Source organism: Pelecanus crispus, chromosome 10 (genome assembly GCF_030463565.1).
Source record: "Pelecanus crispus isolate bPelCri1 chromosome 10, bPelCri1.pri, whole genome shotgun sequence".
Classification (NCBI taxonomy): Eukaryota; Metazoa; Chordata; class Aves; order Pelecaniformes; family Pelecanidae; genus Pelecanus; species Pelecanus crispus.
The window spans coordinates 15634838-15654014 of record NC_134652.1 but is presented as its reverse complement, the minus strand read 5'-3'; the positions used below and the strand labels follow the sequence as shown (position 1 = coordinate 15654014).

General features: G+C 43.4%; 1 protein-coding gene across 2 annotated transcripts in view; it reads left to right on the top strand.

Moving 5' to 3' along the window:
• SUFU (SUFU negative regulator of hedgehog signaling) overlaps window positions 1-19177 on the top strand; it is a 92578-nt gene that overhangs the window by 6449 nt on the left and 66952 nt on the right. For both annotated transcript variants that reach the window (XM_075717429.1, XM_075717428.1), the window contains exon 2: window positions 498-632. In XM_075717429.1, coding sequence (XP_075573544.1) covers window positions 498-632 — 135 coding nt within the window. The remainder of the gene's footprint in view (window positions 1-497; window positions 633-19177) is intronic.

The following is a 19177-nucleotide window of genomic DNA, read 5'->3' as shown; positions in this document are numbered from 1 at the left end:
CTTTCACTAGTACAATTTTCCAATTTTCTTTGTTTTGTGCAAGCTTTAATATGATTTTCTGGAGGTTTTTATGCTTTAACGTTAAAAACATTGTAGTATGTTGCACACATGCACTTTGACTTCCTGTGCTTGACTTAACCTAAACTTTCTCCTCGTTTTTTTTTTTTTTAGAGGTAACTTGAACATGCTAATTTCATTTTTGTCACTAGCTATGTTTTAAAGCAGGTCTTTGTGCAGCCCCCTTGTAGCACCTGTGGACAATTCCCACTTGTCTTGGATAACCTAACTAACTTAAGAATCTTTCTGTTTTTAATGCAGGCTGGGGGGACCTCGTTTTTTTTTTTTTTTAGAGGTAACTTGAACATGCTAATTTCATTTTTGTCACTAGCTATGTTTTAAAGCAGGTCTTTGTGCAGCCCCCTTGTAGCACCTGTGGACAATTCCCACTTGTCTTGGATAACCTAACTAACTTAAGAATCTTTCTGTTTTTAATGCAGGCTGGGGGGACCTGATCCTCTGGACTACGTTAGCATGTACAGAAACCTGGGAAACCCAGCGCTGAATGTTCCTGAGCACTGGCACTACGTCAGCTTTGGGTTAAGTGATTTGTATGGAGACAACAGAGTACATGAGTAAGTGTCACTTAAGTTCTGTTGCTGTGTGTTGTGTTTTGCATTGCATTTTGGGGAGTGTAGGTAGAACCCTGTCCTGCTGTTCTTGTTATTTGAACAGCTGGTTTTCAGCTGAGAATACCATAGCCAGGGTCTCACAAGGGGTGATGTATGCCTATTCTTGGATGTAGAAGAGTTACTATGTTCCCCTCTGCAGGCTTTGAATGCAGTATACTTCCTTGTTAGTGTTAGAAGTTGAGGGGTTTTTTTTTTGTTTGTTTGGTTTTTTTTTTTTTTACACTGGTAGGGAAACTTTTTTTAACTGAATGTCTTGTTGTGTTTTTCACTCTTGGTAGTCTGTTATGGTCATATGCTTAAATCCTGACCCCTCCCTGTGCATGTTAAATGCCTTCCTCTGGAAAACTGCTGTAAGGGCATTTTTCCTATTCCTGGCACAGCAGTGTTGCTGTCAGCGGACTGCCACCCCAGTGGCTGTTGTATAAAGTGCCAATCTGTGTAACAGAAGCATAAAATTATAATTGTTTGACTGTCTTCTCTCCAATAACGAAATTATTATCTTAGCTTGCTGGTATGGATGGTGTTTAGCAGGCATTTTGTATTAGACCAGGCAAGCAGATTGGTCTAATCTTATTCTTGTCTTCTATTGACCTTGCTCCTTAACTGCAGTTCAAGTGAGTAGCAGTAGCTAAGCTGTCATGATCTCGGGGCTGTGAACGTGGCCTTTTAACCAGCCAGAAATGGCAGAAGGTTTCTACCGTCGCTGTTTAGTGAAACTGTCTTTGCTCTGTTTCATAGTTGTAGGGTAAATGTCCTTGATGAATGGTGCAGCAAAGGCCCTGGTTTGTTCACCCAGACTTTCCCTCTTTTGTTTGTCTTAGCTCTTGATTCAGCCACCATTTTTTTCACCCAGGTGCTTCTCTTGTAATAGCAGCACTCAGGCAGTTTCTTTAACCTTACCTACGTCCTCAAGGCAGTTTCTCCTGGGTTTTTTTCTCCTGTTTGTGGTTACAGAGCTGTTTTTCAGAAGACAAGTCTATTAAGACTGGAGTTTATAAAGGGACCCTAGTGTCACAGAGATCTGCCTGGGACATTTAACCAACACCTCTGCTAGCAACAAACCCCAGCTGTTAGTTGCTGGGGTAGGGGAAAGGTAGGGCAAGTGAAAGAAATGAAGTTAAACGCTTCCTTCCCTCGCTGCCACAAGAGACCCTACCATGGACACAAAGGCCTTCACATGGTGCCTTTGTTCTCAGATCATGAGATTTCATCTTTGCCACTAAAAACTTGGGGTTGCCAAGATTAGGTGACCTGTGTTTGCCCACCTTGTTTTGCTGGCATTTAATGTTGGAGGGAGTAAGTACTGTTCTGACTTACTCTATTTGGTGACTTGTCAGCCTGAGGCTTTCCTGTGGTGAGACTATTCTCTTTGCTTAGACTCTTTCCTGATGGTTTTGGGTGAGAGCAGGGAGTGGACATGAGGGTCTCAGCTGAAGACGTGAAGGGTGATGTGTTTTTATGAATGAAGAAGCAAATTATGTAAGGACACAGCTGTCTTGGCCTCGGCACATACTCTGTCTTCTCAGTCCCGAAAACTGTCTGCCAGACAAAAAACTGTTCTTCTGTAGTCGAAGGCTTGGGGGAGGAGGAGTGAAAGTATCACGCAGGTGGAATGTCACAACTTTAAATAACTTCCTGGCACAAGACCTCCTAACTCTTCATACTGTCATACAGTTTGATATGGAAATTCAGACTGGGATACTGGAATGTGCCTTTTGCTGGTTACAGGGCACAGGAATTAAAACCCCATCTCTAGCCATAGGCTGCAGGCGATTTCCAAGGCCTGCAGAGCAAAGCAGGAGCAAAGTCTGTGCCATGCTGTGGGAGGTCTGAAGTCCCTGAGTGCCCTGCATGTGTGTGAGCCTGGGAGGAGGCTTAGAGAGCCGGTGTGCCCCCGCTGCCCCCAGCACCGTGCTGCCAGAGGCAGCTGCAGCTGGGCACTGCAAGCAAACAGCAAGCCCTCGCTGCTGCGCTGATTTGCACACATTGGCAGCAACCTTGAGCATGGGCTCACTCAGATCCATCAACCTCTTGAGCATGGGCCTGCTCAAAGTGATTTCCGTGCCCTGGGTACATGTGTGGGTTTCCCTTCTCTCTGTCTGGAACAGTGTTCCCGGCTCCACAGCGGGGTGTCCCTGTGTCACTCGCCCTGAGATGTTCAGCTGCCTACAGTCTGTCACCTTTATTTTGCCCTTATTCTTGGAGCTACAAAACTTAATACTACACGTGCTGTTGAGAAGGATGGCTCTGCCTTTATGGCAAATAATATACAGTTATGCATGTGGTAAAGCTGTCGGAACCTACACATCTCTTAAACACGGAACCTGAAGTTATCACCTGGTAGGTGAGCACTGTAGATAGGCAGAGAGAAGATTTTCAAAGGAGCTTAGCCCTCACCAGCGATTCTTACTCCCAACAGCAGTCACTGTTTGCTAACTACTCTTGAAACGCAACTGCCACGTGAACAGCACATCAACAGACCGGCACTGGGTGCACATTGCAGGAATGTAGTGGTTTTCCTATATGCTCAGGAGGCTTTTGTTCTCCGGCAGGGAATTTAATAAAGCCCTTTGTATAAGAAAATGGGTATCAGTCTCTTTGTTGCTTGGAGGACTTTGGGATTCTGCTGTCCCAGGTAAAGTGTGCTGCAGGGTGGTTGGCAGGAGCACAGGATGACAGGGGAGTTGTTTAAATCTTTGGAAGATTTCCTTTAAAGCTCTGCTCAACTGCCCTGGCCTCTGGAGATAGGGTTTAGTTTGTGGGGTTTTCTGGTTTCTCAGCTCTCTCTGCAAAGAGTGCAGAGCTGGACCTGCTTGTGACTGTCAGCAAGGTTCCTACAATAGGGATGTGCTTCCCCAACCTTGCTGTCCTTCATCCTTTAGAAAGGGAAGGATAGTACACTGCCAAAGGTCTTTTTAATCTTCCAGCTTCACTTTGGGTAATGTATAGCTTATTTCTTGTGGACCTCTTCTGGTAATACACTACAATCTAGGCCAATTATAATGCAGTTTTAAATGAAAAGGACTTTTTGATTTTTTTTTTTGAGTGAACCAACACTGAATTGGAGGCCCCTATATTTTTATTTATAATGGAATAGCAAACAGATGTAGCAAGTAACGTGAAAATGTTGACTTTAATTTATATTTTTTAATAAGAACCTGAAAAGTCTGAAGTGGAGCTCTCCCTGTGCCTCCTTGTTGACAGATTTATTTTCAGTTAAAGCAGCACTATTTCCTGCTCTGCTTAAATATCAGCTATACTCTGCTTATAGAACTGGTCTGGTTTTAAGAGTCCACAGAGTAAGATGGAAGAAATCTAAGAATTTCAAACGGGGAAACCTTTTTCATTTAAAACCACTCAATGTTTCATGGTATAATGGCAACCATGACACCAGCTGCGCTGGGCTGATCGCTCTAAAAATCCTAAATCATGACGTCACGACAGCGTTAAGGAACCACAGGGCCTTTCAGTGGGATTTCACGCCAAGCTGCTTGCATGGAAATAAGTCTCTCCAGTCGAGAATGTTGCACAACTTGAGTGGCAGCAGAAATCCTTCCGGGACATTTTTGCAAGTTATTCTCCGTTTTGAACTTATTTCTATCTACTTTAAAATCAAAACTGACATGTAACTTCTTGGATCTGCTCAGCAGGGTTAGAGCAGAGCCTTTTTTTGGACCGTTTTTGCTTTCTGAAAGAAAGATTGTGTACTGCAGCAATGAGTGCGGGTGTAGCATATGAGCACGCTGGCAGGAAGCATCTGGCTGGGCAGCTGAGAGAGAGGAGACAGGTCCTACTCCCTTTTCCACCCCTTGCTGGCAGCTACTGCCCCACAGCAAAGTCAGCAGCAAGGAACATGTCACTGTGTGTCTGCACAAAGCACGGTGCCTCAGCTGGCAATTGCAGGTTCACGCTCTGATGCCAGACCGCTGGCATAGCCAGGGCACAGGCACCTGATCCTTCCTGCAGTTTCCAGGTGTGATGGTGACTTCTGCCTACATGGAGAACGGATGCTTGAGGAAGGCAGCGTCAGCAAGCGTAGCTGGACTCGGACTCCGTTACTGGCAACACCAGCTTCGGCTACTGTGGTGCAATGGCGTGCTCCAGCCCTGGGTTGTGCTGGCGCAGGGGTTTGCAGGGCTGTCCAGAGAGCTAGGAAGTGATGTGTGTTTTCACCAGACTGACTCCTGTCTCCAGTTCGCTGTAAGGCCGAGGCTGAATCTCTCATTAACTGTTCCTGTAGTTTGAGCGCTCACCCTTTTTGTTAACAGTTTAAAAAGTGTGTGGAAAATGAGAACCATGATGCGATAGAATTCCTGAAAACCTTGAATAGTCTTATTTGTATTAAAATTGCAAGGTTGTAATTCAGAGCCACAATAGAAAGCAAAGCTTAAATTATGGCTAGGTTAAGAGGTAAGACTTGTATTTGTGGCCTTCCCACATCCTGAGAAGAAACATGCCAACTTTGTTTTGATATTTAGCTTTTTATGCAAATTCCAATACTTTGGTTTCTTGATCTACACAAACTTCATATTGACAAGGGTGGTGGTGGTTGGTTTTGTTTTGGGTGGTTTTTTTTTTTTTCCCTGGCAGCTAGCCAGGAGCCAAAGTGCAGCATCCCATTTTTGTAAAGCCGAAGAGATTGCAGCTGCCTTCATCTCCAATACAGATGCAGGGTACCACCCGCAGAGACAACAGGTTCCAACTTGCTGTGGTCCTTTTGATTTGTGCTACTTACCATTTGGATCGGGAGGAAGCGGTGCATGCCGGGATAACGTGTTGTCTCTGTGGGTGGTGCTTCCCTATTAAAGGTGAGGGTAAGCGTGAGCCTTTCAAGATCTCCAGTCCAGCTTGTGTTCTGCTGGCTTGTATAGATCCTTTGAATGACCTTAACTTGTAAAAGGGCAAGGATGCTTGTTAGAGCTGGGAGGAAGAAAAAGGAGTGCAAAACTGGATCAGGTAACAAATGCAAGGCTTGCAGAGGGGTGGATGTTTTCTGGAAGGCTTTTTCTGAGTATGAAAGGAATTTGAAAAGAGTATTTAGAAAATAGCCTGAAAGTTGGAACGAGTGCTCTCTTTCTTTTGAGTGCGTGCTGGCTTCTCCTTTGAGCCTGCATGAATGTAGGATGGAGTGGTGCTGACAGCTGTCACTTTAGTGGCCTCTTAGTTCTGTAGCCTTTCATAAATTTAAAAGCTCACTGCCCTCAGCTTGCCAGCCTTTAGCCTTAAATTTTGGTATTTAATGGGTCCCTAAGTGCTTTATAAACCACATGCCTAAAGCACCGCTGAAATATTACACCAAACTCCAAGGTGACAGTGAACACTTTTGAAATGGTGGAGACTGACTCTGCCCCTCTTTGTTTTCATGAAAATGCAATAAAATAGAGGGCCTTTGGGAAGACAGTAAATTAGAGAGGGGTAGTGGTAGTTGTGGATCCATATTTCAGATAAGATTTTGAAACAACTTTTGTAGAGTTCAGCATATCTACCTCAAAGAGATGAAAGATCAAATCAGTTTAGTTTGCGAGTTGAGCCTGGAATTCAAGGAAAATTATTAAAAACCCAAGGTTTTCTTCCACCTTTCATGGGGTGGAAACAGTTTCTTTCAAGTGTAGTGTTGAAGCATACTTCAACAGAGGAACCTGAGGACTTAAATAATAGCACAGATGTATAAACCCTCCCTTCCTCATCCTAATTTTGTTTCACTAGGCTATTAGCTCTGAAGTTAAAGGACAGCTGCTGTGTCAGGGCTAGCTCTGTGGTAGCTACTTCAGCACATGGATTAGGGAAGTGAGGTTGAGTTTTGAGGACATATCCTCAAGTTGAGGATCAGAAAATAGTGGTTCTGCTCCTGGGTCAGACTTTTGTGAGGTGTGACAGTGATGGGTTGGTTGTGGGGAACAGCCGCCAAAGCAGTGAAATTCTGGGAATTTAAAGTCATCCTGATGAGCTCCTTCCAGGTCTCCATATCATCCTGCTTCACGTTGCCATCTGTGGGAAGTGAACTTTAGCCGGCGCACTGAAGAAATGTTTCTTCTGTGTACTGTTGCTGGAGGTGGAGCATCTGCCCCAGCTGAAGGGAATGACATGGAAGAGTACATCAGTAAGCATCAATTTAGGAAAGAGGTACAAGAGCTGGGACTTGGAGGGGGGAGAGTCCTAGATGGGCACCATACTCTGAACTTCCTTTTTCTTCCTAGGTCTTCTGTTTGTCTATCAGAGATTGACCCCAAATGTAATGCTTATCTTCCAGTTGGTCTTTTTTCTGAGGCAGAGGGGAGAGGAAGGTTCGTGGCAGAGTGGGAAGGGAGAGGCCACGGAATTAGGGAGTTCTGTGACAAAAAAGGTATTTCTTTTTAATGATAGCTTATTTGAGAATCACTAAATTTGAAATGAGTAGTTTAGCTGCAGGGGGGCAATAAGATCTGGTTTTTAATGGACTTGTCTTGTGGTTGGATTTTTTTTTTGTGTGTCTATAAAGATATGAGTTACCGAGCTTTTCCCAAGATTAGGGTACTTGTAACAGCTCTCTCCTATGTGGTCTCTCTGGTGTCTAGAAATATAGTTGTGCTTCCACTGAAACTTGCTTACTGGAAGTGCCTACAGATCCTCTTCTGTCTGGCTGTTTACGCCTACTTTGTAGAAATGCCATGCTTTGGGGACAACTCTTCCGTTGAAGGACTTGGTTGAATTTGACCAATGAGTTCAAAAATTGTGGAGATGTTTTTAAGAAGCACAAGTGTGATCATGTAAAGTTCAATTTCCTATTTCCCAGGCAAAAAACAGTTAAACCAAGCGTCATGCCTATTTACACGCCCCATTGACAGTGTCCCTCCAATGATTGAGGCAATGCACCAGGACTAAGACTTGTGTTTCTCTGCTGGAGGCAGACCTCCCTTGAAGCTATGGCCACCATGGGGAAATCTTTTTTCCCTCCTCCCAGGCAGAGTGCACTGGCTTCCAAATGTCATTTGTTGGAGGTAGTTAGCACCATTAATAATATGAAAGATGTAGGCCACCTACAGAGAGAAGTCCGCTTTGTCCTGCGGTGTATCTATGTTTGCGTGCGGAGGTTGTGGGATGACAGCATGCTTGAACTGTACTAGATTTGGAATTTTTTTTGAAGCAGTGAAGGAAATCCGTTTAACGTTTACAGCACGGTAGTTGAATTTACAAGAAGGACTGTTTTCAATAAAAAAAAGGAAAAAGATTAGAATAGGTTTATAGCTGAGCGTTACTGAAGGCAAGCCCTGCATCCTGCTCAGTAGCGTATCTGCATGTGCATCCTGGTAAGATGAGCCTCTTGCTGCCATGCAGAGGAATGGGCATGGTATTCAAAATGGATGATTACTTTTTGTCAGCAGAACTTCGACATTTATGATCTTGGCATATGGGAGGAGAGTTGTCCTGAGACAGGGCTTCCTTACTCTCATCTCCCAACTGGGTTAGTGCTGAATGATGTTGGAGAGCTTGCAGGCTCTGCTATCCCAGCAAGTTCAGCCTGCTGGGAAGAGGAGTGACTGGGGATCAAAGTTGGGTCCTGGTGAAAGATTGTTTTATGATAAAGATCTGTTTAGGATGTTCTAAAAAGCAAGAATTAAAAGATAGTGGGCTTTTATTTCAGTGGGACATGAAGGTGGAAGCATTTTTTGAGCTGTGTGGCCATTCTGGCTGTGAGATCAAAGGAGGGTTGACTTTTTTATCCCTTTGCTTGCTGGAATAATGATACTAACAAAATTAAAGTTTGAAGAGATGCACCTGAATGCTGTTATTCAGACCTAATCCCCCTTTCTTTCCTCAACACAGTTTTAGCATTGGAAACATGCCTTCCCAACTAGTACTAGAATAGTCTTTCTTGATGGGACAGTGGTTAAAATTGGTAACCACAAATTACCATTGATAATAAAATTACCAATTTTCTTCGAAAATTTGAGCTATTGGTATTTCTCTCTCCTAAGCTGGAAACTCCATGGTGATTACCAAACTTGGCTGCCTCTCTACTGTCATCTCAATTTTGAATTGAGGCCCAATAGGCAGTGACACCAGGCTAACAAAAGAGGGCTGCAAATCTTTGGTGGTCTCCCATTCAGATGGTATTGCTTTCCTTGGACAAAGGGGTGGCTAGGGCTCCTAAGTGCCACTCTGCCTCCAGGGATGGTAAACAAGGAACAGATCCTCCGGTGGGAGGCATTTTTTGATCAGTTGACAAAGCTGGGTAGATGGGATACCACCTGACAAAGGGCTGAGGTTTAAAGGAAGATTTTGCAAGGGTTCTTAAGAACAAAAAGAAGAAAAAAAAAAAAAGGCCAGAAAACTGTTTTTTGCAGGATGTAAACAGGGTGGGTGGAGGTTAAGGGGGACTCTGCCATTCTTGGGGAGCTCTGATTTAAGCCCAGAGGGTAGAGACAAGGGAAGGAGGGAAGAGTGCACAGATGGCTCATTGTTTGTCTAGCTCAGCATTCTTGCACTGCTGAAGTGAAGGGCAATTGTTTTAAAATCCCTTTTGCAAAGAGTGCTGTTTGCTTTGCAGCTCTCCCTTGTCCCTGAAGGTGCAAACTGTAAACCAGAGGGGTTGGTGTTTAACACCCATTTGTTTTGGAGGGTCAGTGCTCTGTCCAAGGGGCCCAGGGCAGTTGCTGGGATGCATAGCTCCTGTAAGGGAACGGGGAAAGAGTGTGTGCCTGGGAAATGCGCTGCAGCAGCGGGGGAGAAGGCCAGACAAAAGGATGCACATGGAGGGGCTGATGCAGAGAGGAGTCTGGCTTGGGGAACTTTACCAAAGCTATGAAATGTGGCATAAACCTGGCACAGAGCTTACCTGCAACGATATCTGATGTACAGCGTATTTTCTTACAGCATTGCATTTTTTTTTTTCTGTAGCAAATAATTTGTTAGCACAGAGAAATACTGCCATTTCTATGCTGTTATTCTTTCCACCGCTCCAGTTGCACTGGCATCGCTCCTTCCCCTCCTCTCCTGTGAATTGTTGTGGCCTTTCTGGAGCAGGGGCCTTTTTTGGCATACTCGACAAAAATAAACCATAAAGGTGGCTGTTGTTATGAATAAGGCTCAACAGGGGAATTTTACCAGTAGAACTAACAGCAATATAATTATACTGGTAGACTAGTTACAGTAAATTTCCTCATGAAGACAAGCCTTAAGTTGACATTTCCTAGCTAAGTTGAATCCATATGTATAACTTTATTACGCAAAAATAATATGTCTCTGGGCCTTGAATTCTTTTTTACCCAGAAGAGTAACATTAAGCAGAAAAGCAAAGAATTTAGTGTTCAGAGATGGATGGGGGATTTTCTGTAACAGAGCGGCTATGATGAGCTGTACGCTGAACCCTGTTTTACTGGATAGCTTATTCCTCCTAAAGTGATCAGGAACGTGAGGAGCGTGTTTGTGCTTACTGCACTAAAAAGTAAGTGGTACTGAAATATGCTGCAAGTTGACATCTCTCCCCCAACTTTATTTCTGCTTGTAAGAGAAACTGAGCCATTTTGCAGTTTCCATAACTGAAGTGGTTTGGCTGAGAGGCAAAACTATTTTGCTGCTGTTAAAATCTTTAGGGCTGATCCTGGACCTACTGAAACAAAAGGGGGGAATGATGCTTTCTTTCCTCCTTTGTTTGATTTAAAGAGGCCAAGATTTATTTTATCCTTTTGGATTTTCTCTTACAATGGGTGGAGTTCATGTAACATTCACAAGCCAGGTTATTTCTATAGATCGAAACGATCAGCCTGTGATTGCTACCTCTGGAAGTTCCCAGTGCTTCAAAGGAACCATAGTCTTGCAGGAGAAGCTTAACACTTAAAGGCAGATTAAAGAAAACCAAAACACATATAGTAGACTTTTCGTTGCAACTGTCTCATGTTTCCCTTTTGGGAGTCTTTCACCAGCAGTCTGGTGCTTTCTTTTCCCTGGAATTATGGTTCAAACTCCAAGGGCTTTCCCCTGCCTGTTTAATTGGTTAAGATCTGTTATTGGTGCTCATTGGTATGTTTTTGAGTGCACCCTTTATGATGAAATGAGACTATATAACAGCTCAGCAAGTAGGGAAGTATTGTCTTGATTTCCACAGCTAATGAAGTGAAACATTAGGGGTTGAATCCCACATCCAGGAGGATATTTGGGTGCCTAAGCTCCTGTTGAAATCTGTTGGAGTTCAGGCTCCTAAAAGCTCCTAAATACCTGTTATGCCTCACGTTCATTTATTGCACAGCTGAGAACTTAATTTTATCAGAGTCCTAAAAATGTGCTAGAGGGTGTGCTAAAGTTGTTTCTTGCATGATTTTTATCTTTAACCTATGTTCTTTAGCAGCAAGAAAGTAATGGGAGACACCAGTGTTTATGTTCTACGTAGTGTGTTGGAGCCCTGATCCTCACCTGAGACTTTCAGGCAATACTGAAAAAACCCCTAACTGTAGCTGTCAGTGTAGCTTCTGGCTGTGGGTTTTTCTCTTATTCTTTCCACCCTCCCATACTGCTTTTGAAAGCCGCTTTTGTTATGCGAATGGGTTCCTCCCAGCAGCTGCGGAACTTTCTACAGTAGGCACTAGGAAGGAGCCAGCAGACACTGCAAAGAAGGTCGGGTGCCTTTTTCCCAGCTGCTCCCCAAGCACAGCAATACTATCCTTCCCAGCCACATGTGGCTCGAACTGTCCCTTCGCTTATGTTCCCTTGCCTGGTGAGGCTGCAGCTGAGCCCTTAGGTGAAGTTTTGGAGATGTATTACCATTCCCTGCAAGCTATGCAAAGCCCAGTGCATCAGAACTAAGGATTCTGTCCCGATATGAAATGGGATCCATGCGCAGATGAAAGGTTGTCTTTCCTAGTACACTGTATAGCGCAGTGGCTGCGTGCTGTTTGCAGAATCACACCCAGCTCAGGCCAAATGAGAGAGCACCATTCTGGTGGACCTTGTAGAAATGAAGGATAAGTAGCTCTGAAGTACAGCATAAATAGACAGCTTAAGTAAAATGTTAAAGTACAGATCTTGCGAAGTTGTTTTCTTTTTCACTAGTTCCCTGCCCCTTATTCTGTGAATGCAATAGTAAATCCTTATTGTACTCCTACCTATTCTTTCCAGATCCTTTCAGTGGGCATTAAGATGATGCAACTGTGCTGCAACTTCCCCAGGCCATTACAGTGAGGCTGTTGGCACTTTCCCTGCAGCGCCAAGAAGCGCAGCCTCGCTTGTGGTGCTAGCGGTGCTTGCAGCGTGCTGCAGGTGGTGGGTGAGAACTGCTCTTGGGGACACCTCACCTGCGTTGGGGTGGGTTCTGCTGGCTGTGAGGTGGGAAGCCTGGGTGGCTCTGTGCAGAAATGTGTGAGCCCTCAAGCAGAAAAGCATAGCGAGTCCTCTAGTTACTTGATTTCACATAGGTTGTTTTGTTTTGTTTTTTTTTTTAATACGTGTTTTGGGAATCATGACGATGAAGTGGTTTGATCTTGTCAGTTTAGTTATGACTGTAATGGGGAGATCAAACCATCACCTGCTGGTATAGCTGTGTCCATGCATCACAAAACAGAGAAAATAGAGTAAACTGTCTTCATGTGGACATCTTTTGCTGGGGTAGAGTGACATGTCCCATGCAACCTCCTGTTTCATATTTTGTTGTTTCAGTCATTTCCCGTGTTCAGTATTTGTCCATGCTGTGCAGAATGTGGAGTTAATTTCCTAGCTTTTGTGACCTTGATAAATGGAGTATATAAGCATTTCCTATATGACGAGTGTGTCACATTACTCTTTGAAGCAGGGAAATACTATTTTACATCCGAGAATCAAATTCCTAAGTAACTTGTTGAGGAGAATGGGAAGTTTGTAGCAGACGAGATTCAAACTTAGGTCACCTGTATGCTGTTTTAGGGATTTAAGAGTATTCTGAAGTTTCTTGACTTAGCATTAATAATGAAGCATATAGATCCCTTTTGCACCAACAGGGCCATTGCAGCCTTTTGCCCTTAATCTACACACACTATCCTTACATATGACTGTGTGGTGCTTTCCAGAATGAGACAATAATGCTTCCAAGCCTCTAGAGCTCAAAGGGATTAACCTCCAGCAGCTAAGCAGGATCCTATCGTTCTTCCAGATCCTACTACTTTCATGGCGTGGACAGCTGAACCTCAAAGAAGCAACCCCTAAATTGCCTTAACTTGCAGCCCAGCACATTAAAGTGACCTGAAAACTGAGGGTGGTTTACTTTAACATGCTAGGCTGGAGAGAGCATAGTTCAGGAACTGTTTCCCATGTGTCTGGGCAGGAGCTGAGTATAGTAACCGCTTCTGTCAAAATGAATTCAACTGATGTGTTTGTGAATTATCAGCTGTGGGTCCTGCCAGCTTGGTTTTGGACACAGGGTACCAGTAGTGAAAGTTCATACCTGTGTTCTTGGCCACGATGCTTCATAGGATCACTTGGGTTGGAAAAGACCTCCAAAAGTTTCCAGTTGATGCCTGCTCAGAGGGCCAACTTCCACAGCCTCCCTGGATCCTGTTCCAGGGTTTGACCACTATCATGTGAAAAAAGATTTCCAGATACATGTAACTGGAATCAACCTTTGTCATTTTGCTGTGCATCTCTGAGAAAGGTCTGGCTCTGTCCTCCCTTTACCCTCCCAATAGGTAGTTGAGAAATAAGATCCTCCCCTTCCTTTAGCCTTCTTTTATTAAGGCCAAACAAACCCAGCACTCAGCCTTTCCTTGTGTGATGTAGGCGACTGTGGTATGGACACATTTTAATGACACTTGTGTGCCAAGTGCTTCTCACGTGCCTGACTGATTTAGGTGTCTAAAAAGTGACCAGTCTGTCAGGTCTACAAAATGTACACAATTCCCATGCTGCTTGTGTCTAAAGCTGCTGGAAACCCCACTGTATTACCTTGTAGTTCAAGTCATACAGTCTCTCATAAGACAGTTGTGTCTGCAGAGTTAGGAGTAAGGTTGACTTGACTCTGTAGGCTGAAGGTTTAGAGGAAAAATCGATTTATCTGTTGTATCAACATTTGTTATGTACAGAAACAACTTTTTAAAAATAAAACCTAAACTGTGAATCTCCAGGCTTCAGGGGCGAGATTATCACCAGCAGAGTTTTGATGAAGCTGAATAGTAAAGTGTGTGAAATCAGTGGTGTTTGTGTGAGTGAAACTTAAACTGAAGTCTCCTCTTCCCCCTCTGCCCCATACCAGCACTTCACTTGCTGAACGGTAGCTCAGTGAAGCACAGTTCTGTTTTCATACTGGCCAGCACAAATCGATTCACAAATTTTACTCAGATCTATCTCAATATCAGTTTTCTAAGCAGATCCTACATGAGTATTTTGGAAAGCTGAGAAACCTACCTCCAAATAACTGCAGAGCAAGTGCCTCTGCATCTGTTTGGATTTAGACGTTGGAATAATTCTCTAAAAACAATTTAAGTTGCTGTTTCTAGAAAGGCTTTCCATTTGGTTGATGGCTTACACGTTTGATATGATGTACTGCAAGAGCAAGCTCCAAGTAACATCTTTGGGCATAGCCATAGACTGACATCTTGAGTACCACGTGTCACTTGCTTTCTGACCTTGATTTTACATGAACAAAAATCTTTGAGAATGTGTTCTGTCTGCATTTGTATTTACCCTGCTTATGCATGACGCTTTTTCTTAAATCGAGCTAGAAGGGAGTCCAGTAAGACCCTGTGAGCAGGTTTGGGGTGGCGAGAGCTCATGGAATTTCCTGTTGAGCGCTATGAAGAGATAACCATCTGATGTCCAGATAACCACCCCCTGCTTCTCTCAGATGTTTTTATGTGTTTTTCCTTAAAACTGATGCTTTTTTCAATGCCAGGAAACAATCCGGGAGAGTATGTGAGTAAGCAGGTGGGTTTTGGCCAAAATAACTTTTCTGGATACTTTTTAAGCCTTTGATGTAGGGAGGTTGCTGTTTGCTGTGCCTATTTTCTTGCAAAATTGCTTCACAGGAGCATCCCAGCATGCCGTTAAGGCTCTCAGATGAGGCTTTCAAATTGTTTGACAGCTGCACTAAAACCAACCATTTCCTGTTAGGCAAGATGCTGGAAGGACTAGGTAGGGTCACTTTTTTTTCTTTTCTTTTCTCCCCCCACCCCCGAAGTTCTGGAATCTGAGAGTCATTTGCCTACAGTGGGAAGACATTGTGTAAAGCACCTGGATCTTGAATTCGGAAGACTGACTCTCTCCATAATCTTGTTTGGAGCACATCAGCTCTTGCCTGATGTCCTTCCCAGGAGATGGAGACACTAAGGTGTTCGACTCAGTGGCTGTAATAGCCTGCTGAAGGTTTCTCCTTGGGTTTTAGACAGGAGACCACCCTTTGTTTTGATTGTTTGTAAGCAGATGCGGGCAGTGAAAGGGAAGTGGTATATGTCTTGATTTTTCTCAGGGAGGACCTGTGAAATCAGTTATTGAGTACCCTGATGCTTTTTGTTACACCAGCCCTCTGTGTTGCTAGTAGTAATATCTTTGCTAGCTAATAGAAAAATCTTCTGGGATGGTTACTAGCTATGCAGTCTTAAAACACTGCTGAGAGTTGGGCCTTGAAGTACTTTGGTCTTGTCAAGCCAGAGTGGTGGACGCTGCCTATCAGCTTGGTTTAACTCCTAAAATGTCCTGATAGGCTGACCTGGAGTACTGAAAGCTACGAATTGACAATTACTGTGGCTTTTTTTTTTTTTTTCTTGGGGTGGGTGGGGGTGGTGGTAGGATTAAAACTGCTTTCTGATGAAAACAGCAGCTCTTCCTGATGCCAGGCTTAGAAATGTAGTGATACTGTATTTCTGCAGCTTTCAGAATGGTGTGAGTGGCTCACCAGTGGCAGAGCAGTAACCTTTGTCTTTATAGAAGATGTGGGGAAATGCAATTAGGGATTTGAAGTAAAAGGCATCTTAAGTGGCTTTGCAAAAGTAGCGGTGATGGAGCTGAAAACTGAAGGTGGGACAAGTCAGTCCAGAGTACTGTGAGCCTGCCCTCAATTCCCAGAGGAGACCTGGTTTATCTCCCTGGAATTGCTGGGAGTGGAGCCTTGACTTCTGGAAGTGTAGTCCTAACTATCCCCAAATACTCTGAAAGAGCTTTCTTCTTGTTCCCTGGCTGAAATAATCGTAGTGAAGGGCCAGCATTTCCCTACGTAAACTCCCATTTTCAGGGATTGGTTCACCTAATACATTTATATACACATACTCTTAAACTCTCAAAAAATAAACACCTAGTACACTCTGCTCCTTGTCCAGAGCTGTGTAGCTTTCAAAAGCAGAATTTCAGAAATACAGCCATTTTGCACTGCAGTGAAGCAAACCTTCTCTTGTTCCTTGCAAAAGTGAGAATGAAAATGCTTTGGCAAATAGCTTTGATTGAAACTGAAAAGCCTCTGGTTTTCTGAGCTGCTTTTAAAGCAAAGGGCTAGTTTGGCTTTTGATCCTCTTAAGCTCGGTTATTTGATGTGAAAAGCGCCCTGGGTACTCTGCTGCAGAGGGGAGCAGCTTTTCAGTTCTCTGTGTGTGGCTTCAGGAGAGGGCCTGGCAGAGCGCAGGGTGGCGGGGGGCTCGGGGGGCCCGGCTGCATGGCTCTGTAAATAAAGGGGCCTCTATTTCTTTGGATTCTTTTGCTGGAACTAAATATCATGATCAGTGAAACTCTTACCTCATTAAAGGAACAAGCCAGGCTCCTTTAGCGTATATGCAGTGCTGCAATGTGGTCTGTTCTGCTGAGCTGATTTCCTGAACAGATAAAGAGAGTTTTAACCCAAAGAATGGCATGTAATATATGACCTTGGGTTTCAAAAGGTTTATTTTTGTTCATGCAACAAAATAAGGTTTTAATATTAAATATAGGGTTGGATTTGACTTGGCAGATACCAGACCCTTCCCTTACTGCTGTAGTCATAATATAAAACTATCTGATGTGTGCCAGTGGGCATGCAGCAAGCCAAGAATTTCTCCATCAGTGTTTGTTTTTTGTGAAAACTTAGCTGGCTGCTTCGCAATTGGGTTGGCTGTAAAGGTGATGTGCCCTCGTGTTGGAGATGGCAAAGCAGTGGCAGGTACAATACAATCCATGCTGTCTCTGTATAGTTATTTTCTTTAGTCTGGGGGCAAAATATGGATTTGGTGTGGGTTTGGGGTTTTTTTTTTGTTTGGTTTTGGTTTTTTTTCCCCTCAGCATTTTAGGGATATTTAAAAGAAACTTTCACTCAAAACTGCAGGATTCAGCAGAACCAAGGCGTAAACCAAACTATGTGAAATATTCAGATCTGTTAGTACAGAAACTTAATGCTGTGTTGCAGCTTTCAGTTTATGTACCTGAGGCCATGCACAGATAGAAAATACCAACTTTGAGGTTTCCTTCCTGTACATGGTCCATCTCAGATCATCGTCTTATTGTAAAGCTGAGGCACTTTTTTTGGAGTGCTTTATTGTAATTGTTTTGCTGAAGAAATGACCTGCAAAGCACTTAGTGTTGAGATGCTGACCTGAGCTCCAAAGCCTTCATTCTCGGTTGGCTGTAGTTTGAATTGGTCATCTTTAGATGTAAAAAAACCCCAAACCAACCAACCAACCAAAAAAACACCCAACCAAACCACAACCCAAAAAAACCCCAAAACACCAAACCCCCAAAAAACCCCCAAACCACCACCCCAGTCCCCACCTCCCTTACTCACAGAGAAGCCAACCCAAAATAGCGCCTGAATCTTGCTTCTGTAGAAGAAGTGTGTAATAAAAACGTGTTACCTCCGCAGTTGACACAGGAGTCAGGGTCAGGCTAACCTGCTGCGAATGCTTTGCTGCCAGCTTGGAAGGGAACAAGTTAGTACAGGTGCAGGTAGCAGTGAACTTGGGGGGTTGATGGAAGAGGACATGAGCAAACCTGTCTTCTGTGTGCTTTAGCAGGACTTCTTCCATCTATGGGTTATCCTCACCCCTCCACACAGTTTTCTATGGAAATGAGGCTTGTTCAGTCTGTCTCTTCTGGAACTATATATATATATATTTTTTTTTTTTTAGCTTGTTGGTTGACCATGGCTGGCTGAAAGCGGTTGACTTTTCTGGAAGTTTTCTGGAAGTTTGGTGAAAATTGGGAGCTTGTGGGAAGGAGCATGAGTTTGGACATCCACAAGCCTGCAACGTGTGATCCTTTTTGTCCAGTTCCTCAGCAGCCTCCTAAGATAACCCCCAAGCAGTGGGGACATAACCCTACAAGGAGGAGGCTGCTGTGGGAATCTAGTGTTTCCAAGTGGAAGTAATGGAACATTTTGGTATAAATTAACTTGTTTATGGGGAATATCACTTTATTAGCTCCCCCATCGTGAATGGTTTTCTTGGTCATGATGGGTGCATCTTTTGTCTTGTTGGTAAGGCCTTGAACAAAAATGGAAACAGGTGATTGTGGGAATGAGCAGCTGCTTATAGCCCAGATATAAGGGAGGAGTCTCTTTATCCTTGGGGGGGATAAAAAGCCATTTGCTTGGTCTTCCATTTGTACGGCACGTGTATCTGGAAGTCTTGGACTTCTTACCAGGCAAATTCATTTCCCATGCGTTTGTTGACTGTGGCTGCTACTTGCCTCTCCGCCAGTGGACTGATGCATCCTTATCCTCACAAATTTTGGAGTCGGAGCTAGTGTAAGTGCTCGCTCCCTAGTGAAAAGGACTTCCATAAGAGAAGCCAAGCTGTGTAACTCAGCTACTGGATTCTTCTCTGTGATTTTTGTTAGACCAAGGGTCAGAGGCATGTGGCAGGGTTATAAATTTATTTAGTTCCTGAAGCTCACATCTGCCTCCATTCTCATGTACATCCTGCAAACCTTGGCCAGCAGCTCTGGTCCTGGATTATGGTCTGTTGAGAGACCATGTTCATTGAGAGAAATTTTATGGCAGCTGTTGAAACTACATTCAACTTTCTTTCAAATACAAGACTTTTTGAAGAATAAAAGCAAAAGCTTTGGCAAAAATGCTAACTGAAAATTACTATCCTAATTACATTCTGAATATTAGTATTTCTTCCTATGAAAGACTGGTCTGAATTAAATGTAAAGGATTTCTAAAATAATCACAAGCTTTTAAAGCCACGTGTCACAATTTCTTCAAAAACAAATTACCAACCTAAAATTAAACAGATCAAAGACTTTTACTTTATAGACCGTTACCTCAGAACAGCTGCATAATACAGGTGAATTGCATGTGTTTAAAATTTTGCTGTAACAAAGCAGTGTATTTTCAGCAACCTGTGACCATTAACTATTCAAAAACATTTTAAATGTAATCTTTAAATACAAATCTCTTACATGCAAATAGGATCTTTCTAAGATTTAACTCTTAATTTAAGAATTTGAAAATTATAAGCACTGTGTGCTGCTGCATTTTTTTTGAGTGTTTTTTAGAAGATACATCTTTTGATTCTTCAGGGATTTTTTTAAATCTTAGAAGGGAAGTAACTTACTGCTTGCTTCCTTAGCTTTTATTCTATTTATTT